Source organism: Narcine bancroftii, chromosome 2 (genome assembly GCF_036971445.1).
Source record: "Narcine bancroftii isolate sNarBan1 chromosome 2, sNarBan1.hap1, whole genome shotgun sequence".
NCBI classification, from domain to species: Eukaryota; Metazoa; Chordata; class Chondrichthyes; order Torpediniformes; family Narcinidae; genus Narcine; species Narcine bancroftii.
In genome coordinates, this window is record NC_091470.1 from 308015467 (window position 1) to 308033810 (window position 18344).

Genomic DNA, 18344 nt, shown 5'->3' on the forward strand with positions numbered 1-18344 from the left:
TCCTTGCATCTGATGAAATGGTGCAGCCGAGATAGGTAAACTGGTTGACCGTTTTGAGTTTTGTGTGCCCGATGGAGATGTGGGGGGGCTGGTAGTCATGGTGGGGAGCTGGCTGATGGAGGACCTCAGTTTTCTTCAGGCTGACTTCCAGGCCAAACATTTTGGCAGTTTCCGCAAAGCAGGACGTCAAGCGCTGAAGAGCTGGCTCTGAATGGGCAACTAAAGCGGCATCATCTGCAAAGAGTAGTTCACGGACAAGTTTCTCTTGTGTCTTGGTGTGAGCTTGCAGGCGCCTCAGATTGAAGAGACTGCCATCCGTGCGGTACCGGATGTAAACAGCGTCTTCATTGTTGGGGTCTTTCATGGCTTGGTTCAGCATCATGCTGAAGAAGATTGAAAAGAGGGTTGGTGCGAGAACACAGCCTTGCTTCACGCCATTGTTAATGGAGAAGGGTTCAGAGAGCTCATTGCTGTATCTGACCCGACCTTGTTGGTTTTCGTGCAGTTACACAGCAAGTAACTGTCACATTGTCAAAGGAGTAATCACAATTAATTCAATAATTACATTTAAAAGGGATTTGGATAAATTTTTAAAAGGAAGAAACATGTAGGGCTATGAAAAGAGCTTAAAAGTGGTAGTAGCCCAATGGACTGAATGACCTTCTTCCATTTTGTAACCATTCAAGGTAATATTGAACCAACTTGTACACCAAATAGCCCTCCAAATCTGTTAAACAAGCTGAGCTTTCTCCATTTCACAGAGCAAGAAGGCAAGTTCAGGCCCAACAGCAATTTAGGTGACTGAACATGAGAGGATTCCAATTGTAACTGTTAAATAGAGCATAAGCTGGCACATTGACTGCAGTCATTGGTAACTGGCCAATAATGTCCAAATTTTACCACTTTACAATTGTTAAATGCCAAAGGGCCTAACACAATTTTCTCCGAAAGAACAGTTCCCAAAATAAATCAATTTTGGAAAATTATTGTGAGGTGATCCTTCAACATTCTATAATGAAAACCATCTGGCTCTGAGGTCTTATCACTCTTTAGCATCATTATTTCCTTTTAATCAGTCTTCGTTCTGCTTTGATATTAATTCCTACAGCACAACCATTTAAAAAGATTGATCAGTTTCTTATTTTCAATAACAATTTCACTGGCATGGCATTTAAAGGGCTCATATTACCTTAACCATACTCCTTTCACTAATAAAAATTTATAATCTTTTTTGGGCGTACACTTCATTATTGATTCCAGTTTTTCCCCCAAAATATTTAGCTATTTGGAGTTCAATTTTTTGTCCTTTCAAAGTTCTTTACATATCATAAAATCAATTGAATATTTGCTGGTACTTGCCTTTCTAAATATTGTTTATTTTATTTCATTTAGCTGATGTGACCATACGTCTTTAGTCATCCTGTCTTTTTTTTTTTACAAGCAGAGTGTCTGTCCCTTTGGCATATAAAGTGGTTTAGTTTTATAATAAATAAATTTTTTGACCACTTCTCACTGAAGGATTGGCCAGCTTACCATGCAGTTTCTGTCTTGATATCAGTTTTATATAGTTTGTACAAAGAAGGTGGACTTAATGGGGTTTCTCTGTGCTATAAATTATGAGAGAAAAAGTGAACTAAATGTTCTTGGGTGATACCAGTTCCAATAGGTTTTCCAACTGGATCTGTCCTCTGTATTTTCTCATATTGCTCTGGAAATTAGTTGAATGATCATATTCAGGAAACTGAAGTCAAACTGCTCACAGACACTACCTTATTGTTGGAACCTGAAATGTATAAACCTTTTAACTCTCTCATTCTGCACTTCCTCCTCCAAATTTCAGATTTCTAAATCTCAAACTAGTGATATCACCACCTATTCACCAGCTTCTTATTGCTTTTAGTATTGTTCAACTTAATGGATAATGAATTCTCCTCTCCTATTCTAATAATACAAAGACAGAGCATTCAACCGAAGGCTTACCTTGCATTTTGTTGACCCACATTTGAACACAGGGACTGCTCTGTTTGGTTGCTTCTGATCAGTTGATTGTGAAGAATATCTTTTACTGGAAGACAGTATACTCTCTGAATAACAACTTTTAGATTTTTCTTCCCCCAACCTGCTGCTCCTTGGCTTTCAATTACTTCAAGGAGTGAGTCAAATACGTTATTGGCCAAAAAATGGTGTTCAAAGTCCAACATCTGTATTGGTTTCTCTTGTAGGCTTGATAATGTACGTTGTGAATTCCCTGTGAGTGCGATGCCCTGTTTTGTAAAACAACAGTGACAATCAATTCATGTTCAAAAATAAAGGATCAGTGTACTTTTGAGAAGAAGGAAGATATTGAACACTGCAACCTATAAATGCATCAGGTTTCTCGAGATGGTCAAAGAAAAAGGAAAGGAATATGTGCACTTGGGTGGGGGTCTGAACAGGGAAAATGTGGATAGTTGCTTTAAAGTTGTATTTCATTCATTATGTGATAAAAGGGAAATAAGTTTGTCCTAATGTTAGTTCGAATGTTAGCAAAAAGCTGCAAAATTGGGACATTCTGAGATGATTAAGGAGGTGGATGCTGCATTATTTGGGAGCTGAATCAGAAGATATGATGCAACAGTTTATTGTCATACACATAGTACAACATACAAAATTCCTAATTCCTGCAGCGACACAGCTACAGTACATAAGATACTCAAACAATAGCATAAATTAAATGACCACAATGTGCTATGAAACAGTAAAATGGATAATAAATATAATAAGATAAATGAATAAATGTTCATAGTTGCATTAAGTGCAACAAAAAAAGTGATTGTGCAGTCAGTTTGTTTGGTGGTCCTAGAGTAATTTATGGTTAGGGTCAGGGTAGTTTGGGAAGGTTCAAGAACCTGACAATTGTTGAAAAAAATGGTTCCTGAATGTAGTGATGTTGGACCAGACTTTAGAGCATTCTGCCTGAAGGGAGCAGCAAGAAAAAATTGTGATGGGGATCTTTCATGGTATTGGCTGCCAGCCAAATCAGAGTCAATTATCACAAACATGTCATGAAATTTGTTGTTTTGCAGTAGCATTTCAGGTGCAAAATTTCTATAAAGTACATTTTAATAAATAAATACATTCATGCAAAAGAAGAGAAAGCGAGGTTGTGTCCATTCAGAAATCTGATGGCAATGGGGAAAAAGCCATTTTTGTAACATTGGGTGTTCATCTTCAGGGTCCTGTACCTCCTTCTTGATGGTAGCAGTGAGAAGAGGGCATGACCTAGGTGGTGATGGTCAATGAGAATAGAGGCTGCTTTTTTGTGACACTACCACTTGTAGATGTTCTTAAAGGAGTGAAGGCTGGTGCCATGATGGTGTTGGCCAAGTTCCCAACTCTCTTTAGCCTTTTCCTGACCTGTGCATTGGCACCTCCATATTAGATAATGATGCAACTTGTCAGAATGCTCTCCATGGTTAACCTTTAGAAATTTGCAAATATCTTTGCTGACATACCAAATTACTTCAAACTCCTCACGAACTATAGGCACTAGCCAGCCTTCTTCATGATTGCATCAACATGGAGGCCCCAAGATGGATCTTCAGAGATGTTGACACCCAGGAATTTAGTTCTTAACCCTTTCCACTTCTGACACCTTGATGAGGACTTGTTCATGTTCTCCTGATTTCCCCTTCCTGAAGTCCACAATCTGCTCATTAGTTTTCCCTAACGTTGAGTGTAAGGTTGTTGTTGGCACCACTCAACGAGCTGATGTATCTCATTCCTCTATACTTCTTCAATGCTGTCTGTGATTCTGCCAATGACTGTGGTGTCATTGGCAAATTTGTAGATGGCATCTGAATTGTTCCTAGCCACACAGTAAGAGCGGTGGGTATTTGTGGTGATTGTCAGTGAGGAGGAGACGTTGTTTCTGATTTGTACTGACTGTGGTCTTTCGATGGTGAAGTCAACAATGCAGTTACAGAGGGAAGTGCAGAGGGCCAGGTTTTGACGCTTGCTGGCCAGCACTGACAGAATAATGAAGGAGCTCTCTCCATGAGGGAAACCTTTTTGATTTAATGAACATTCATGTTGATTAACACTGACGTCATCACGTGCATAAAAGACAGAAGTGCAAATTACAAGAACAAAGTAGTGACTGCATTTCCCAATGGGAAGCATTCAAAAGGGACACAAATACTTCAAAACATTGTTAAATACTTTATTTGCACCATTTATATATGCAATACACAAATGACTCCATTTATTCCAAAACACAGAATAATTAGTAAAGTAATACACGCAACTTTAATTTGAAGAATGATTTCTTTCATCTGAATGCTCAGTGACAGGTTGGATTAGCAAGTACATTGAGGATGCCACAGAGATAAAATGCCACATAACCAGGGCTAACCAGAAACCATAGTTGGAGGCTGAGAACCGTGCACTTCTTAGAGCTCAAGATGCAGCCTTCAGGACAGGAGACAAGTTGGCTCTAAAATCAGCCAGGGCTGAACTCTCCTGTGTAATCCGGAAGGCAAAGCGTAGGTACGCACAGATGATCCATAGTCAGCTATGCCATACCTGCGACGTGAGACTCATGAAGCAAGGCATCTAAATAATAACTGTTCACAAGACAACCTTGCGAGTCAACAATAATGATGCCTCCCTTCTGGACACCTTAAATATCTGCACACCGTTCGACAAGAGGAACAGGCCGACACCAAAGAATTCTCATTCTCTCTCTGAAGAGTAGGCCCTTGCATAGCCTCAGCTGAGGTGAGGAGAATCCTATCCAAGGTAAACCCAAATAAGACAAATGGGACCAGACAACGTGCCCAGTCCGATACTGAAGGACTGTGCAGATCAATTGATGGAAGTCCTTACGGATAACTTCACTGCAGCAGTTTATTGCCCCTGCAGGTTTTAAGATAGCTACCATCACCAAAGAGGTTGACAGTAATAGGCCTCAATGACTACCGCCCATGAGAGAGTGACCATCACTATTATGAAGTGCTTCAAATGTCTAGTAGTGGAACATATCAAAGTGCACTTCCCAGAGACATTGGACCCATTTCAATTTGCCTACAGATGGAACTGTACCACTGACAATACTATAGCCTTGATCCTCCATTCTGTCCTGACTCACCTGGAGAACAATGTTTCATGTGTCAGGCTATTGTTCATTGATTTAGCTCGGCGTTTAATACAATCATACCCCAAATGCTGGTGGAGAAGCTGTCTTCGCTGGGGCTCAGCATCTCTCTCTGTAACTGGATTTTGGACTTCCTAATGAAGAAACCACAGTCTGTCCTGATTAGCAGCAGAATGTTGAACACCATCATGTTGAGCACTGGCACACCTCAGGGCTGTGTGCTCAGCCCACTTCTGTTCATACTGCTGTCCCACTACAAAGCCAAATCCAGCACCCACAGAGTCATCAAGTTTGCAGATGACAGAACAGTAGTTGGCATTATCTATAACAACAATGAGTCGTACTACAGAGAAGAGGTGGAAAATCTTGTGAAATTGTGCAAGAATAACAACCCGAGTGGATTGTGGACTTCAGGAGGATCAGAAATAACCACCTTCAACCACATATGAATAGCTCGCTAGTGGAGAGAGTGAAGAGCACTGAGTTCCCTGGAGTCCACTTGTAAAATCTCCTCACTTGTCAGGAATACACAAAAGTGACTGCACTTCCTGAGTTGGGTAAGGCAACTTTCCACAGGAGCTCTATCCAAAGTGTCCTGGCCAGCTGCATCACAGTGTGGAAGATTTGCAGTAAAGTATCAGATTGGAGGTCAATTCACAGGTCCATAAAAGCTGCAGAGAGGAACACTGAGGTTTCTCTCCTTCCATCAATGTAATTTATCACAATTGTTGTTCAAAGAGAGTTTGCAAAATCTGTAAGGACCCCAGTCACATAGCATCTTCCAACTACTCCCGTTGGGAAAGAGATGCAGAAGTATTAGAGCGAGATCCACCAGGCTGAGGAACAGCTTCTCCTCACAGACAGTGAGACCTCTGAATGATTGCTGAACTGTTAAAGCGACTCCCCATATCTCTAATATTTATTAATAATATTTATTTTTTAATATATGTATACAAGCTCTGTGTATTTGTGTATATGTCTAGTTTCCTGCATGTGTGTTTGCTCTGTTTTTACACTGAGGACCGGAGAACATTGTTTCATCGAGTTGTACTGATGTACAATTGTATGAGAAATAAACTTGAACTTGGAAATGGAAAAATGTTTTAGTGGAGGGAGATGCTGTGAAAATCATCACATCCAACCACACAGCAGGAAGAATTCTTGGAAGATGCCCCACACATCCAACATGCTCTTTACATCCAGTAATGCAGCTCATATTTGGCAGTGTTACAGAAATTTGGAAAATACTGTTGAGGGAATTGGTATGATTCCTCATATACGCAAGAAAAAATTGCAATCTGTCCTTAATTATTTTAATTAAATTATTTCTTTATGGCCACTGGAAAGGATTACTGAAATAGGATGACAAGAAGCTGACAATGGAGTGCAATATCTGTCATTAAATGGAGAATAACATTCTTAATCTGGAGGAAGAAAGTTAAATTCGTATTTATTTATTAAATTGTCTTTAATTCAAAAATAACAATGGAAATCTCATTCCACCCCACTAAAGACAAGTTATTGCCCTGAAAGTCATTGGCTTGTTTGTCTTGCAAACATCCAGCCTCTATATTCTCCATTATTTTTCCCTACTCCCTCCCAAAATGATCCCTCTCTTCCATTCACTGCTCTGCTTGATGCTCTCTTCAACTCATACCCTTTTGGTCCATAATGCTGGAAAATTATAAAAGAGCAACTCCTTTATTCTTTGGTCTCCTGCACTTTAGAATATCAGAACCTCCTGTTAAATCGGCCAAGACAATACTGCTTGATGATGGCATTTGGTAAATGGACTGTTTCATTTCTTGTCACTGTTATTTTATTCCTTAATCAAATATTCAACCAAAAAAGCAGATATGGATTGAAGCTCACCTCATTAGCTGAACAATGTTTCTGTCTTCCATCAATGAGGTTAAATTTCACAGCTAAAGAGATTGGAGTTTTTTTTAACTTTTCAGGAGAGCATTTGTTATCTTTCATTCCACCAATCTTTTTTGAAAATATCTTCTGGCTGAAGTAAGTGCACAAAATAACAGTTTTTTCACCCAGCACATCAAGTTTCTGCCTGCAAGACACAAAAATTTGAAAAATAATAATTTTTAAAATACTATATTGCTTTGTCAATAAAAATATAATTTGAATACAATGATCTTGTCAAGTAATAAACTGGATTACAAAAGCCACATCAATCAAAAAGTACATTAATACAGCACTACATAAAAATGCTCAAGGAACTCAGCAGGTCACACAGCATCTAAAGAAAGTAATGGGCAATAGACATTTCGCCCCTGGGGCCTTCATCATGAATGACATTACATTAATACACTCCCACCTCAAGTCAAGTTACCTTTATTTATTGTTCATACCATGCTTGCACTGGAAAGACAAAATAGTGTTTCTCCAGGACCATGGAGTATATTTACATAAATATAAATTAGAATAGAAGTTGAACACATTGAAATATTAAGACGTAAGCAGTAAAAGTACTAGGTGGTGATGCAGTTGCACAGGATGCTCTCAGTGCATCCTCTGTACAATGTAGTGACGATGGAGGGTGGGAGATGAACTTTCCTCAGCCTTCACAAGAAGTTGAGACACTGCAGGGCTTTGGGGCTGGTATTAAGGGACCAGGTGAGATTCTCTGCCAAGTGCACTCCAAGGTCTTTTGATGACCTCCGACTGTTGCAATAAAATAATATTTCTGATAAAAAGATACATCAAACAATTGTCAACATTAATAATTTTAAAATGTTGCAATGCAATGGCATCACATCTCAAAACTTTACCTACTACTTTGATGCAGTTATGACTATATTATTGCTAGTTCCAGTTCTTGTGGAGAACTTTAGTTTTATTAAATTTGCTGCTATTTTCCATCCTATTCTCACACTAATATGATCTATCTCCAGTCCCTTTCACACTTGGAAGTGATTTCAGGAATTAACTGCCAATCGGTCTTTAAAGTGCCAAGTATGAAAGCAAAATCAGCTCAATGCCAGCATCAGATGATGTCATCTCATGCATGAGATTGATGGCCTTAACCCCTAGTACAATCCCCGCCATCTGCAGACACCAGCGTTGTAATCAGGCAAATGTGAAATGGGTGATTACATTGTGGGATTGAAATGACCCAAGTTTTTGCATGAGTGCAGGAACATGAAGGAAGAAAAGATTAAAATGAAGATATAAACTTTGCCATGGGAAGGTCACAGCAGGGGAGAGTGGGGGGGGGGGGGAAGAGAGAGGGGAAATTAATAGCAATAAATAGCAGACAATTTATAAAGACCATGGGAAAAAGTAATGGTGGACTTCACTTCCCAGAATGTCCTGAGGCAGAGAAAATCCTCCGTAAATGTTCCATTGCAACAGCCATCATACAGCCCTTTCTCTGCTGCAGGGCATTCTGAGAGGGCAGGACCACCATTATTTTTTTCCCCATGGTATTTATAAATTGTACACGATAGTGCTACCAAATTTCCCACACTGTATAAATTGTGCGCTATAGCACGACAAACTTTTCCACATTAGAAAAATTGTGTGCTATAGCGCTCCAAACTTTCACATGCTATATAAATTAAGCGCTAAAGCACTACCAACTTTCCCACCCTGTTTAAAAATTGTCCACAATTGCTATTTATTGCTAGCACTTTACAAGTCTCTTATAAAGGAGTATATAGGTCAGCACATCAACAGCAGGACCTGAAGAGCTCATACAGCACTGTACATAAGCTTAATTATATTAAAATTAGGCATGATTAATTTTGTTCAAATATAAGATCATAATACATAGATCAGGATTTAGGGCAGATCCACTATCGCTCGATGCATCATAACGTCACCAGTAGAAGATAGAACAGTCCTAACCCCAGTGACTGTTTGCAACTATGAAAGCGTTCAGTGTCCTAATTCAGAGTGGTCAGGTGTGAAAAAGCAAACCCCTATTCCTATCCCAGGACATTGAATGGCCAATTTAGTGGAATGCAAGTGTGAAAGGGGCTTCTGAATGTTTCCTTCTTTATTTCAGATCATGGGTTAACGACAGATACCGTATACATACACAAGGACAACATTTCAGTTAACTTGATGGTATCTTCTCCCCCAGGTCACAGAAAGGATTCTGTGCCATTTCTTGTACTTCAGATCTCAGTCTCTTTTCTCCCATTTTCTCCTTCACTTCCACACATTTAATTTCCGACACCTTCAACCTGATATCATCATCAGACACATCATCCTCCCTTTTGAAGAATTTCAGTTCATTTTTGTATCTTCATCAACTTTTTTTGTGAAATCACATGATATGCATCACTTCCCCTTTGATCTCCAAACAAAATGTTCCTTCTTTTCCAACTGAATATTGATATTAAGTCCCATTAGGGTGACCCTGTTCTTCATCACTTTTATGCCTCATTCCACTTCACACATTACAGTCTTAAATACACTGAATCTTGTATTTAACAATTCAGATAATCAGTCTTTCCAGTCTGTATTAGAACAAGCCAGATCCAGTTTAAGGTTATTACCATTATGCTGTTTCTGTTTCTCTCACCACATATGCTGTCTCACCCGCTAAGTAATTCCAGGATTTCCTTATTTTATTTCACAGTCCAGCAGAGGGTTCTTTTTTGCCATTTTCTTTCTCTATTCTCTACAGGCTGCCAGCTCGTTATGCCAGATCAAGTAAAAAAAATTTGCCCTTTCAGAATTTACTTATAGGATGGGCAGAAAAATGGCACACATGATGGACCAGGCAAATCGACTCCATATGTGACGGCCGCAGTTGCGGAGCAGCTGCGTTAAGATGGCGCTGTTGGGTTTGGGGATTCCTCGTGACCTCATGACGTCACAGCCAATGCGGTGATGTGGCAAGAGCGCGCCCTTAAAGAGCAGCGTGTGAGTTTTCAAATAAACAGTTGAAACGGAAATTCATCTCAGCTTGTGGTTTCTTTCGATTTCGCTCCTTGTAGCTACCGCTACAATTGGTGACTCCTTTGAGCCCAGACGATTCTGGTCTCTACATCATGGATACTGCAGCAGTAAATGCAGTCGCCGTGAAACTACCGCCCTTCTGGACGCTATGCCCCCACACATGGTTCGGGCAAGTGGAAGCACAGATTCACCTCCAGCAGATGAGCTCTGACTCGACCATGTTCTACCACGTCGTCAGCACTCTCGACCAGGACACTGCCACCAGAGTGGATGACCTAATCCATGACCCCCCCGGAAGTGGGTAAATACCCAGCACTCAAACAGCTCTTCCTCAGCATGTTCGGCCTGTTCAGACCCAGCGCACCGCCAGGCTCATGCACTGGATGGCCTAGGAGACGGCGTCATCTGCCCTCATGGACGAGATGCTCACCGTGGCAGAAGGCCACAAGCCGTGCCTCATACTTGAGCAGGCTTTCCTTGAACAAATGCTGGATGACATCCGCTACTGTTGGCAGATGAAGACTTCTCGGACCCATGCAAGGTCACGGCCCGAGTGGACATCCTGTGGCGCACGAAGAGCGAAAAAGAAGCAGCCGTGAGTCAGGTGACATGCCCCTGCCCCAGCTGGCCACAACCGCACCCAAGAAAAAAGACAGAGGCTCCGAACAACACCTGGTGCTTTTACCATCAGGGTTGGGGAGCCCAGGTACACAAATGCAGACAACCATGCTCATTTCAGGATAATGACCAGGCCAGCTGCAACAGCTGGCCACATCAACAGCCTCCTCCACATGAAAGACAAGGCGATCGGCTGATGGTTTCTGGTCGACATGGGTGCCGAACTCAGCGTCATCCCGCCAACCGCAATGGAGACTTGCACCTGGCAGTGAGGCCCCATGCTACGGGCAGCCAACGGCACCAACATCCAACTTTCGGCACGCGTAACGTGCACATTCAGCTGTTGGGGGGGGGAATCTTCGGTGCCAACTTTCCTCCGAGCACACAGCCTGCTGGTGGACCTCAAAGGCAAATGCTTGGTACATGCCTGGACCTTCCAGACAGTCCGCCTCAGGTCCACCACCACCCATGGCCCAGGCGTAGCCGCAGTCATTGCCCCCAACGATGAGTATGGTCGCATACTCAACAAATTCCCAGGCGATCCTCTGACCGCAGTTCACCTCCACCATGCCACAACATGGGGTGCTACATCAAATTCCGACCCAAGGCCCCCCGCTCCACGCCAAAGTCAGAAGGCTGCCTCCAGACAGGCTGCAGTTGGCCAAGGAAGAATTCTCCCGCATGCAAGAGTTGGGGATAGTCCGCAGATCCGACAGCCCATGGGCATCCCCACTTCACATGGTCCCCAGATCCTTGAGCAGAAGTCGACCTTGCGGAGACTACCGCCGCCTGAATGACGCGCAACCACTCCTGACCACTATCCCATTCCCCACATTCAGGATTTCACAGCCAACCTCCATGGCACGAGGGTGTTTTCAAAGGTCGACCTAATGTGGGGCTACCACCAAATCCCCATACTCCCTGACGACATTGGCAAGACGGCCATCATTACCCCTTTTGGAGTCTTTGAATTCCTGCGCATGCCCTTCGGCCTCAAAAACACGGCGCAAACTTTCCAGCGCTTGATGGACGCAGTGGGCAAAGACTTAGTCTTTGTGTTCATTTACCTTGACGATATCCTCATCGCCAGCAGAGACCACGACGAGCACAAGGCCCACCTCCACAGACTGTTTGCCCGTCTGGCAGAGTTCGGGCTCACTGTCAACATGGCAAAATGCCAGTTTGGCAAGACCTCCATGCAGTTCTTAGGCCACACCATCACGGCAGACGGAGCAGCACATCGGCAGAAAAGGTTGCAGCCAAACACCAGTTCGCCCGACCCAACAACCTCAAAGGCCTCCAGGAATTCACCGGGATGGTTAACTTTTATAACTGCTTCATCCAAGGGCCAGCCCACATCATGTGACCATTGTTCGCCATGATAGCCACCAAGAACAATACTCTGGCATGGATGGAGGAGGCCGAGGCAGCCTTCACCGCTACCAAGGTCGCCCTGGCGAACGCTACCTTACTGGTTCACCCATGGTCTGACATACACATCCGCGTTCTGGATGCAACTCGCAACCCTGCTGGGCATCAAGCTACATCACACCTCCGCCTACCATTCTCAGGCCAACGGGCTCGTGGAACACTTCCACCGCCACTTAAAATCGGCCCTCACGGCTCGGCTAGATGGCCCCAACTGGGCGGACAAGCTCCCCTGGGTCCTGCTGGACATTAGGACAGCATCCAAGGAGGACTTGCAGGTATCCTCTGTGGAACTGGTCAACAGCGCACTCTTATCCCTTCCCAGTGAGTCCTTCTACTCAACTCCGGACTCGGGAACCAGAAAAAGGGCATTGTTACAGGACTTATGGGACAAGTTGGCCACATTTGCACCCAGCCCTCCCCCCCCCCCCCACCCAACCACAACAACCGGCCGGTGTGCATCCCCAAAGCCCCCCTCCAATGGCCCTACGAAGGCCCGTACAAGGTCCTAAGCTATTCTGGCAAGACTTTCACTTTAGGCATTGGGGGCAAAGAGGAGTTGTTCACAACGAACAGACTAAAAGCGCCCCACTTGGACCTCAGTCAACCGGTCGTTACCGCGCAGCCAAAGAAAAGGGGACGGCTGCCCAAAGCATCAGGACACTAAAGCCGGTTCTGGGTGGGAGGGGGTTGTGTGACGGCGCACATCATGATGCAGGCAAACCGGCTCTGTATGTGACGGCCGTGGTACCGGAGCAGTCGCATTAAGATGGCGCCGTCGGGTTCGGGGATTCCTCGTGGCTTCAGCCATTGTGCACACCTTTTTGGATGCATCATGAGGTCGCAGCCGGCACGGTGACATGGCAAGAGCTCGCCCTTAAAGAGCAGCACACGAGTTTTCAAAAAAACAGTTGAAACTGAGACTCACCACATTCTGTGGTTTCTTTCGATTTCATTCCTTGTAGCTACTGCTACAAAACAAAATTTAAACTAGAGAAGTGAGAGGTAATACATTTGAGGGTGTACAGCAAGGCAAGTTGGAGTCAATGGTTTTATTGTGCTTCATAAACTTTCTACCATTCATTTACTTCTCCTCTGACAGAACATGCATACTCAATCACCACCTAAACTCAGCTGGCACTGTCACACATCTTCAGTCATTCATCCTCCTTGTCTCCATTTTATCATTCAAATTCCCCTTGTTTTCTCCATATCTCCTCTTTTTCTGCAACTTCTGTTTGATTTTTAATTTATCTGATTTGATGAAAGCTCAGCAATCTGAAGCAGTCACTCTCTGAGATGTAGCCTGACCTCTTTGTATATCCAGTTTTCACAGTTTTATTAGTTTATTTAAAATTTATCTTCTGTTACAATGAAAGAACACAATTGCTCATAAATCAAACCGATTAGTTTGTATAAACAATGAAACCTTCCAAGAACAAAGTGGATGTTATTGCAAAACAGCAATTTATATTCATTCCATCAAAAACACAATGCTGGAGAAGCTCAGCAGGCCAAACAGTGTCCTTTATATAGCCAAGTTAAAAATACATAACCCATGTTTTGGGCTTGAACCCATCATCAAGATATGGAAAAATGTTGGCAGGCATCTGAATGAAAAGGTAAGGGGAAGGCATGGTCACAAAGGCAGGAGGTAATAGGTGGAGAAGGAAAGGAGGGCACAGCAGCAAGCAGAGGGAGGATGGATTGCTTGGTGAATAGAGAGGGAAGGAGTGAAGAGCTGACAGGGGAAAGGTGACCAGGTTAGCAGAAACTGGAAAAGTCGATGCCATAGAGTGCCGAGATGGAAAATCAGGTGTTGTTCCTCCAATTTACGGGTGGTCTTGATGGAATAGTACATGAGGCCATGGACCAACGTGTGAGTTTGAGATTGGGACACAGAAATGAAATTGTTGGCCACTGGGAAGTTGTTACTGTTGTTGACAGAGAAGCTGCTTGGTGAAGCAATCTGGCAGTCTGGACCCAGTTTCTCTGATGTAGAGAAGGCCACAAAGTAGAACCTTGTCATTAAAGTCTTTCCGACATCAACTTTGCTGGTAACCTCAAAAACTCTAAAATTGGTTAGATATGACCTACTACGCACAAAGAGATGATGAATATCCAGAATAGGACCCTGTCTATTCAAATTTTTATATACCTGATCTCTTGAGATACTGTACCTTCCAATTACTTACCCACTACTGACGTCGTTTACTGGCCTACAATTATCCAGATTATTCCAAGAGTCTCTCATAAATAATTGAATATTAGCTTTCCTGCAATCCTCCGGCATCTCATCATTGGTTAAGGACATTTTATAAACCTTTCCTCAGCCTCTTGGAATTTCTGTACCAGCCTTCCTCAAGATCTGAGAGAATACCTTGTCAGACTCTGGGATTTATCCACCTTCATTTGCCTCAAGACACTAAGTAAATCCTCCTCTATAATTGGTTTCACTGTTCTTTTGCCTCACTTTTGTGTGTCCTCAATTTTTATTTAATTCTTAAGAATTAAATTAAAAAAACATTTGTTGTAAAATATATGCTAAATTCATGATTTCTCATTTCAATAATACTATGAAATTTTCACATAATTGTCAAATTTGATGAATGAAAGCAATACAATGATCAAGTCTAATAAATTTCCATTCAAATCAAACCTATAATTAAAGTGACTCTTGTAATTACAGTTTCAGATAGAACTCTAATTTCAGTATCTTTCACTGTTGATTTTCAGCATCCTTCTACAGAATCTTTTTGCAGCTTGGTAAACCAAATTAAGAAACAACTCAACATACACATCATGTAAACCAGAAACCGATACTTTGAAACTACATCCAGGTCAAAATCAAAATAGTTGCAGATGCTGTAAATAGGAAATAAAATATAAAATGTTGGAAAACTCAGCAAATCAGGATACAGAAAGAGAAAAACAGTAAAAGTTTCAAGTCGAAGACTCTATATTAGAACTACAGGTACTGTACATTGTTCTAAAACAGGGGTGACAAACCTTTTAGAAACTGAGAGCTAAGAGCTACTTCAAGGGTACTGAGTAATACAAAGGGCTACCAGTTTAGTACACACTTCTGAAATAACAAAGTTGCATGGTTTACCTTTAATTATATATTATTATTAATGATTAATGATATTCATCTATGTGAAGACACTGATCACGTTAATGATTCCTCACAATAATTATTAACAATGATTTAACAAGGTAGGAAACAGATACGTTTCAACATGCAACACTTTATTTCTGTTAATCTCTACACTGTTTTATTTTCAAATGATCACTTTTGCAACATTTCATAGGAAATTATCATGTCCCATTTTTACTAGCCACTAACTCTTAACAATTTTTAACAAATCATGAACTATGTACCATGTTTGTACAAGTTATCAATCAGGTAAGATTTAACAAAAATCGACTCTTTCAGATTTTTAAATTAATCTTATCACATTTTGTACTAATCATCAAATCTGCAGCATTTTTAACAAAATTATCATATCTGTCACACTTTACGAACACATCTGTCACAATTTTTCAATATTTGAATTTGTTGGAGTCAGTAAAAATAAAGATTAAAAGATGGGTGATTTACTATAAAAACTTATCAACTCCAACAAAATTTAACTTTGCTATGGCACTGCCATGTTGTTACTGACAACATTTGGTATCTGTTTTTTTTTTGTCTGTTAGTGGGAAGTCTGGCATTGCATGCTGTTCACCAGTGTACTGTAATCTGGGGTGTAACTTAACACTGCCACTCTGAGTGAGTCTTGCAGATGTGCATCAGTGAGGCAGTTTATTCTTGATGAAGTTCATGTCAGAAAAGGCTGATTCACAGAGATAGGTTGAACCAAACAGGCTGGCAACCTTCATAGCTGCTGTGCATATACCAAGTTTCCGAACATAACCAAAACTCTTCTAACCATCGTACTTGCCCCCAGTTGGACATCGGAGAGTGTGGATATGACATTGGCTCCATTCTTCTCGTCTTTAAACACAGTGTTTGCAATTATCATCATTGCTTCTTTGAAAACCTCCCTGTCTAAAAATGCCTTCTTCTTTATCAAAAAATGTGTAGCTCTGAATGAGGCTTTGGTTGTTTTTCGGGAGTTTTTTACCTGCCTCATGAAAAAAGACTGCTGTTTGCCCAAAGCTGCCTTTAAGGTGCGTGCTTTTTCTGCCTGTAGTGCGCTGCCCGGTGGGTAGTTAGCATGGTAGCTTTTGTGACACGTACTGAAGTGTCTCTCCACATTGTGCCGCTTTGCCATCGCCACAGTCGCCCCGCAAATGAAACACACATAGTTTTCTTTCACAGTAAAAAAAAACTCTTCCTCCCATTCCCTGTGAAAATGATAAGTTTTCTTTCTTTTTTCTGCCATGTTTTTGGGAGTAGAAACCGCATTTAGCTCATCATCTTTGCAGCACCCGCTAGCTTATTCAGCAAACGCAAAGAGTAGTCATGCACACAATATTGACCTTTGAACCAGACTAGAACAGAGTTCATATATACTAAACATTTTTTTTTTTTTTAAATGTTTTTTTTATACAGGTGCACAATCCTTTATCCGGAACCCTTGGGGGACAGTGTGTTCTGAATTACGGATTTTTCCAGATTTCAGAAAGCTAGATTTAAACCCACCCAAATTGTGCTGCCATCTCCCCCCACCCCACCTTGCTGGTGCGACTCGCACTGCCGGTCTCCCCCCCCCCCCTTGCGGCCTGACTTGCACTGCCGGTCTCCTGCCCGCCTGACTCACGCTGTCGGTCTCTCCCCCCCTCCCCTCGCCGGCCCGACTCGTGCTGCCAGTCTCTCCCCCTCGCCAGCCTGACTCACGCTGCCAGTCTCACCCACCAGACTCGCACTGCTGATTTCTCCCCACCCACTTCCCTCGCTAGCCTGACTTGTACTGCCAGTCTCCCCCCCCCCCCCCCCACCAGCCTGACTCGCATTCCAGTCTCTCCCCCCCACCAGCCCAACTCGTGCTGCTGGTCTCTCCCCCTTGCCGGCCTGACTTACACTGCCGGTCTCCCACCCTCCCGACTCGCACAGCCGATCTCCCCCCCCTTGCCGGCCCGACTCGCGCTGCCGGTCTCTCCCCCACCACCGGCCCGACTCACACTGCTGGTCTCTCCCCCTCGCTGGCTCGACTTGCACTGCCGGTACCTGTATTTTCATTTTCAAATCTACATCAATGCAAGTGCAATTTTTAAAAAATAGCAACACAATTAAATAAAATTTTTGATAGAGCTCATAAAAATAGTGCTATTTTTAGAATAGACCCACGGGCGACTCATGTGGTCTCTGCGGGCGACCTGGTGCTCGCGGGCACTGTGTTGGTGACCCCTATTCTAAAATCAAATTCATGTTCGAAAACTTAAATGTTTCCATTCTAAATTAGGAACACAGTAGCAAAAATGAATAATTGTCTTATTTACTAAATTTCATTATCGTATCAATTCAAGGATTCTATATGCTGGTCAGCTTTCCGGAATCAATACCCAGGATTATACAACTCAAATGAAATTTAGGCTCTCTCTGGTATACAACATTGTTATTTCATTTCCACTTTCTTTAATTGACTCTACATTAGAACCATCTTCTACTTTAAGACTTCACAGGGTTGTTGTATGAAATGGAGGACTGTTGATATAAAGATATAAAGATAGATTGATGGGTTGGGTTAATTCTCAATAGAACATAGTAACTCGGGAATTATCTTATAGATGTTTATAAAGTTATGAAGACTATAAATCCGATAGTCAGATTCTTTTCCCTGGGGCAGGGGTGTTTAGAGCTACAGGGCAGAGGCTGAATGAGAGGAAATAAATATGAAGGATCTGATAGGTCTATATCCTACATAGGACATGGTGAATATTTGAAATGAAGGTTGGGAGGAAGCTGGGGAGGAAAATATTATGATGTTTGCAAGGCAGTCCTGATTAACAAGGTCATATCGCGACTCAAAAATAACAAGTTCTCAAGAGCAGAAAGTCGCTCTGCTGAAATCCTAAAACCGGGCAGCAAATAGCCTACACCTGGGAAGAGAAGGATATACTAGGGGATCAAAGGCTTATTGAACATGTTCATCATTAAGCTTGGTTGTGCCAACTACAGTCCGTAGTTGATTAGAAGAACTCCAGGTTTTAGAACAGGAGACACTGACAGAACAGCAATACATTTCAGTCAGGATAGTGCACAGCGTGGGAGAGAAGACTGCAGGAGGTGGTG

General features: G+C 42.4%; 1 protein-coding gene across 10 annotated transcripts in view; it reads right to left on the reverse strand.

Moving 5' to 3' along the window:
- spidr (scaffold protein involved in DNA repair) overlaps window positions 1-18344 on the reverse strand; it is a 343155-nt gene that overhangs the window by 98146 nt on the left and 226665 nt on the right. For all 10 annotated transcript variants that reach the window (XM_069921553.1, XM_069921551.1, XM_069921559.1 and 7 more), the window contains 2 exons: window positions 7007-7199; window positions 1981-2264 (listed from right to left, as the gene is read on the reverse strand). In XM_069921553.1, the coding sequence (XP_069777654.1) occupies window positions 1981-2264; window positions 7007-7199 (477 nt within the window). The remainder of the gene's footprint in view (window positions 1-1980; window positions 2265-7006; window positions 7200-18344) is intronic.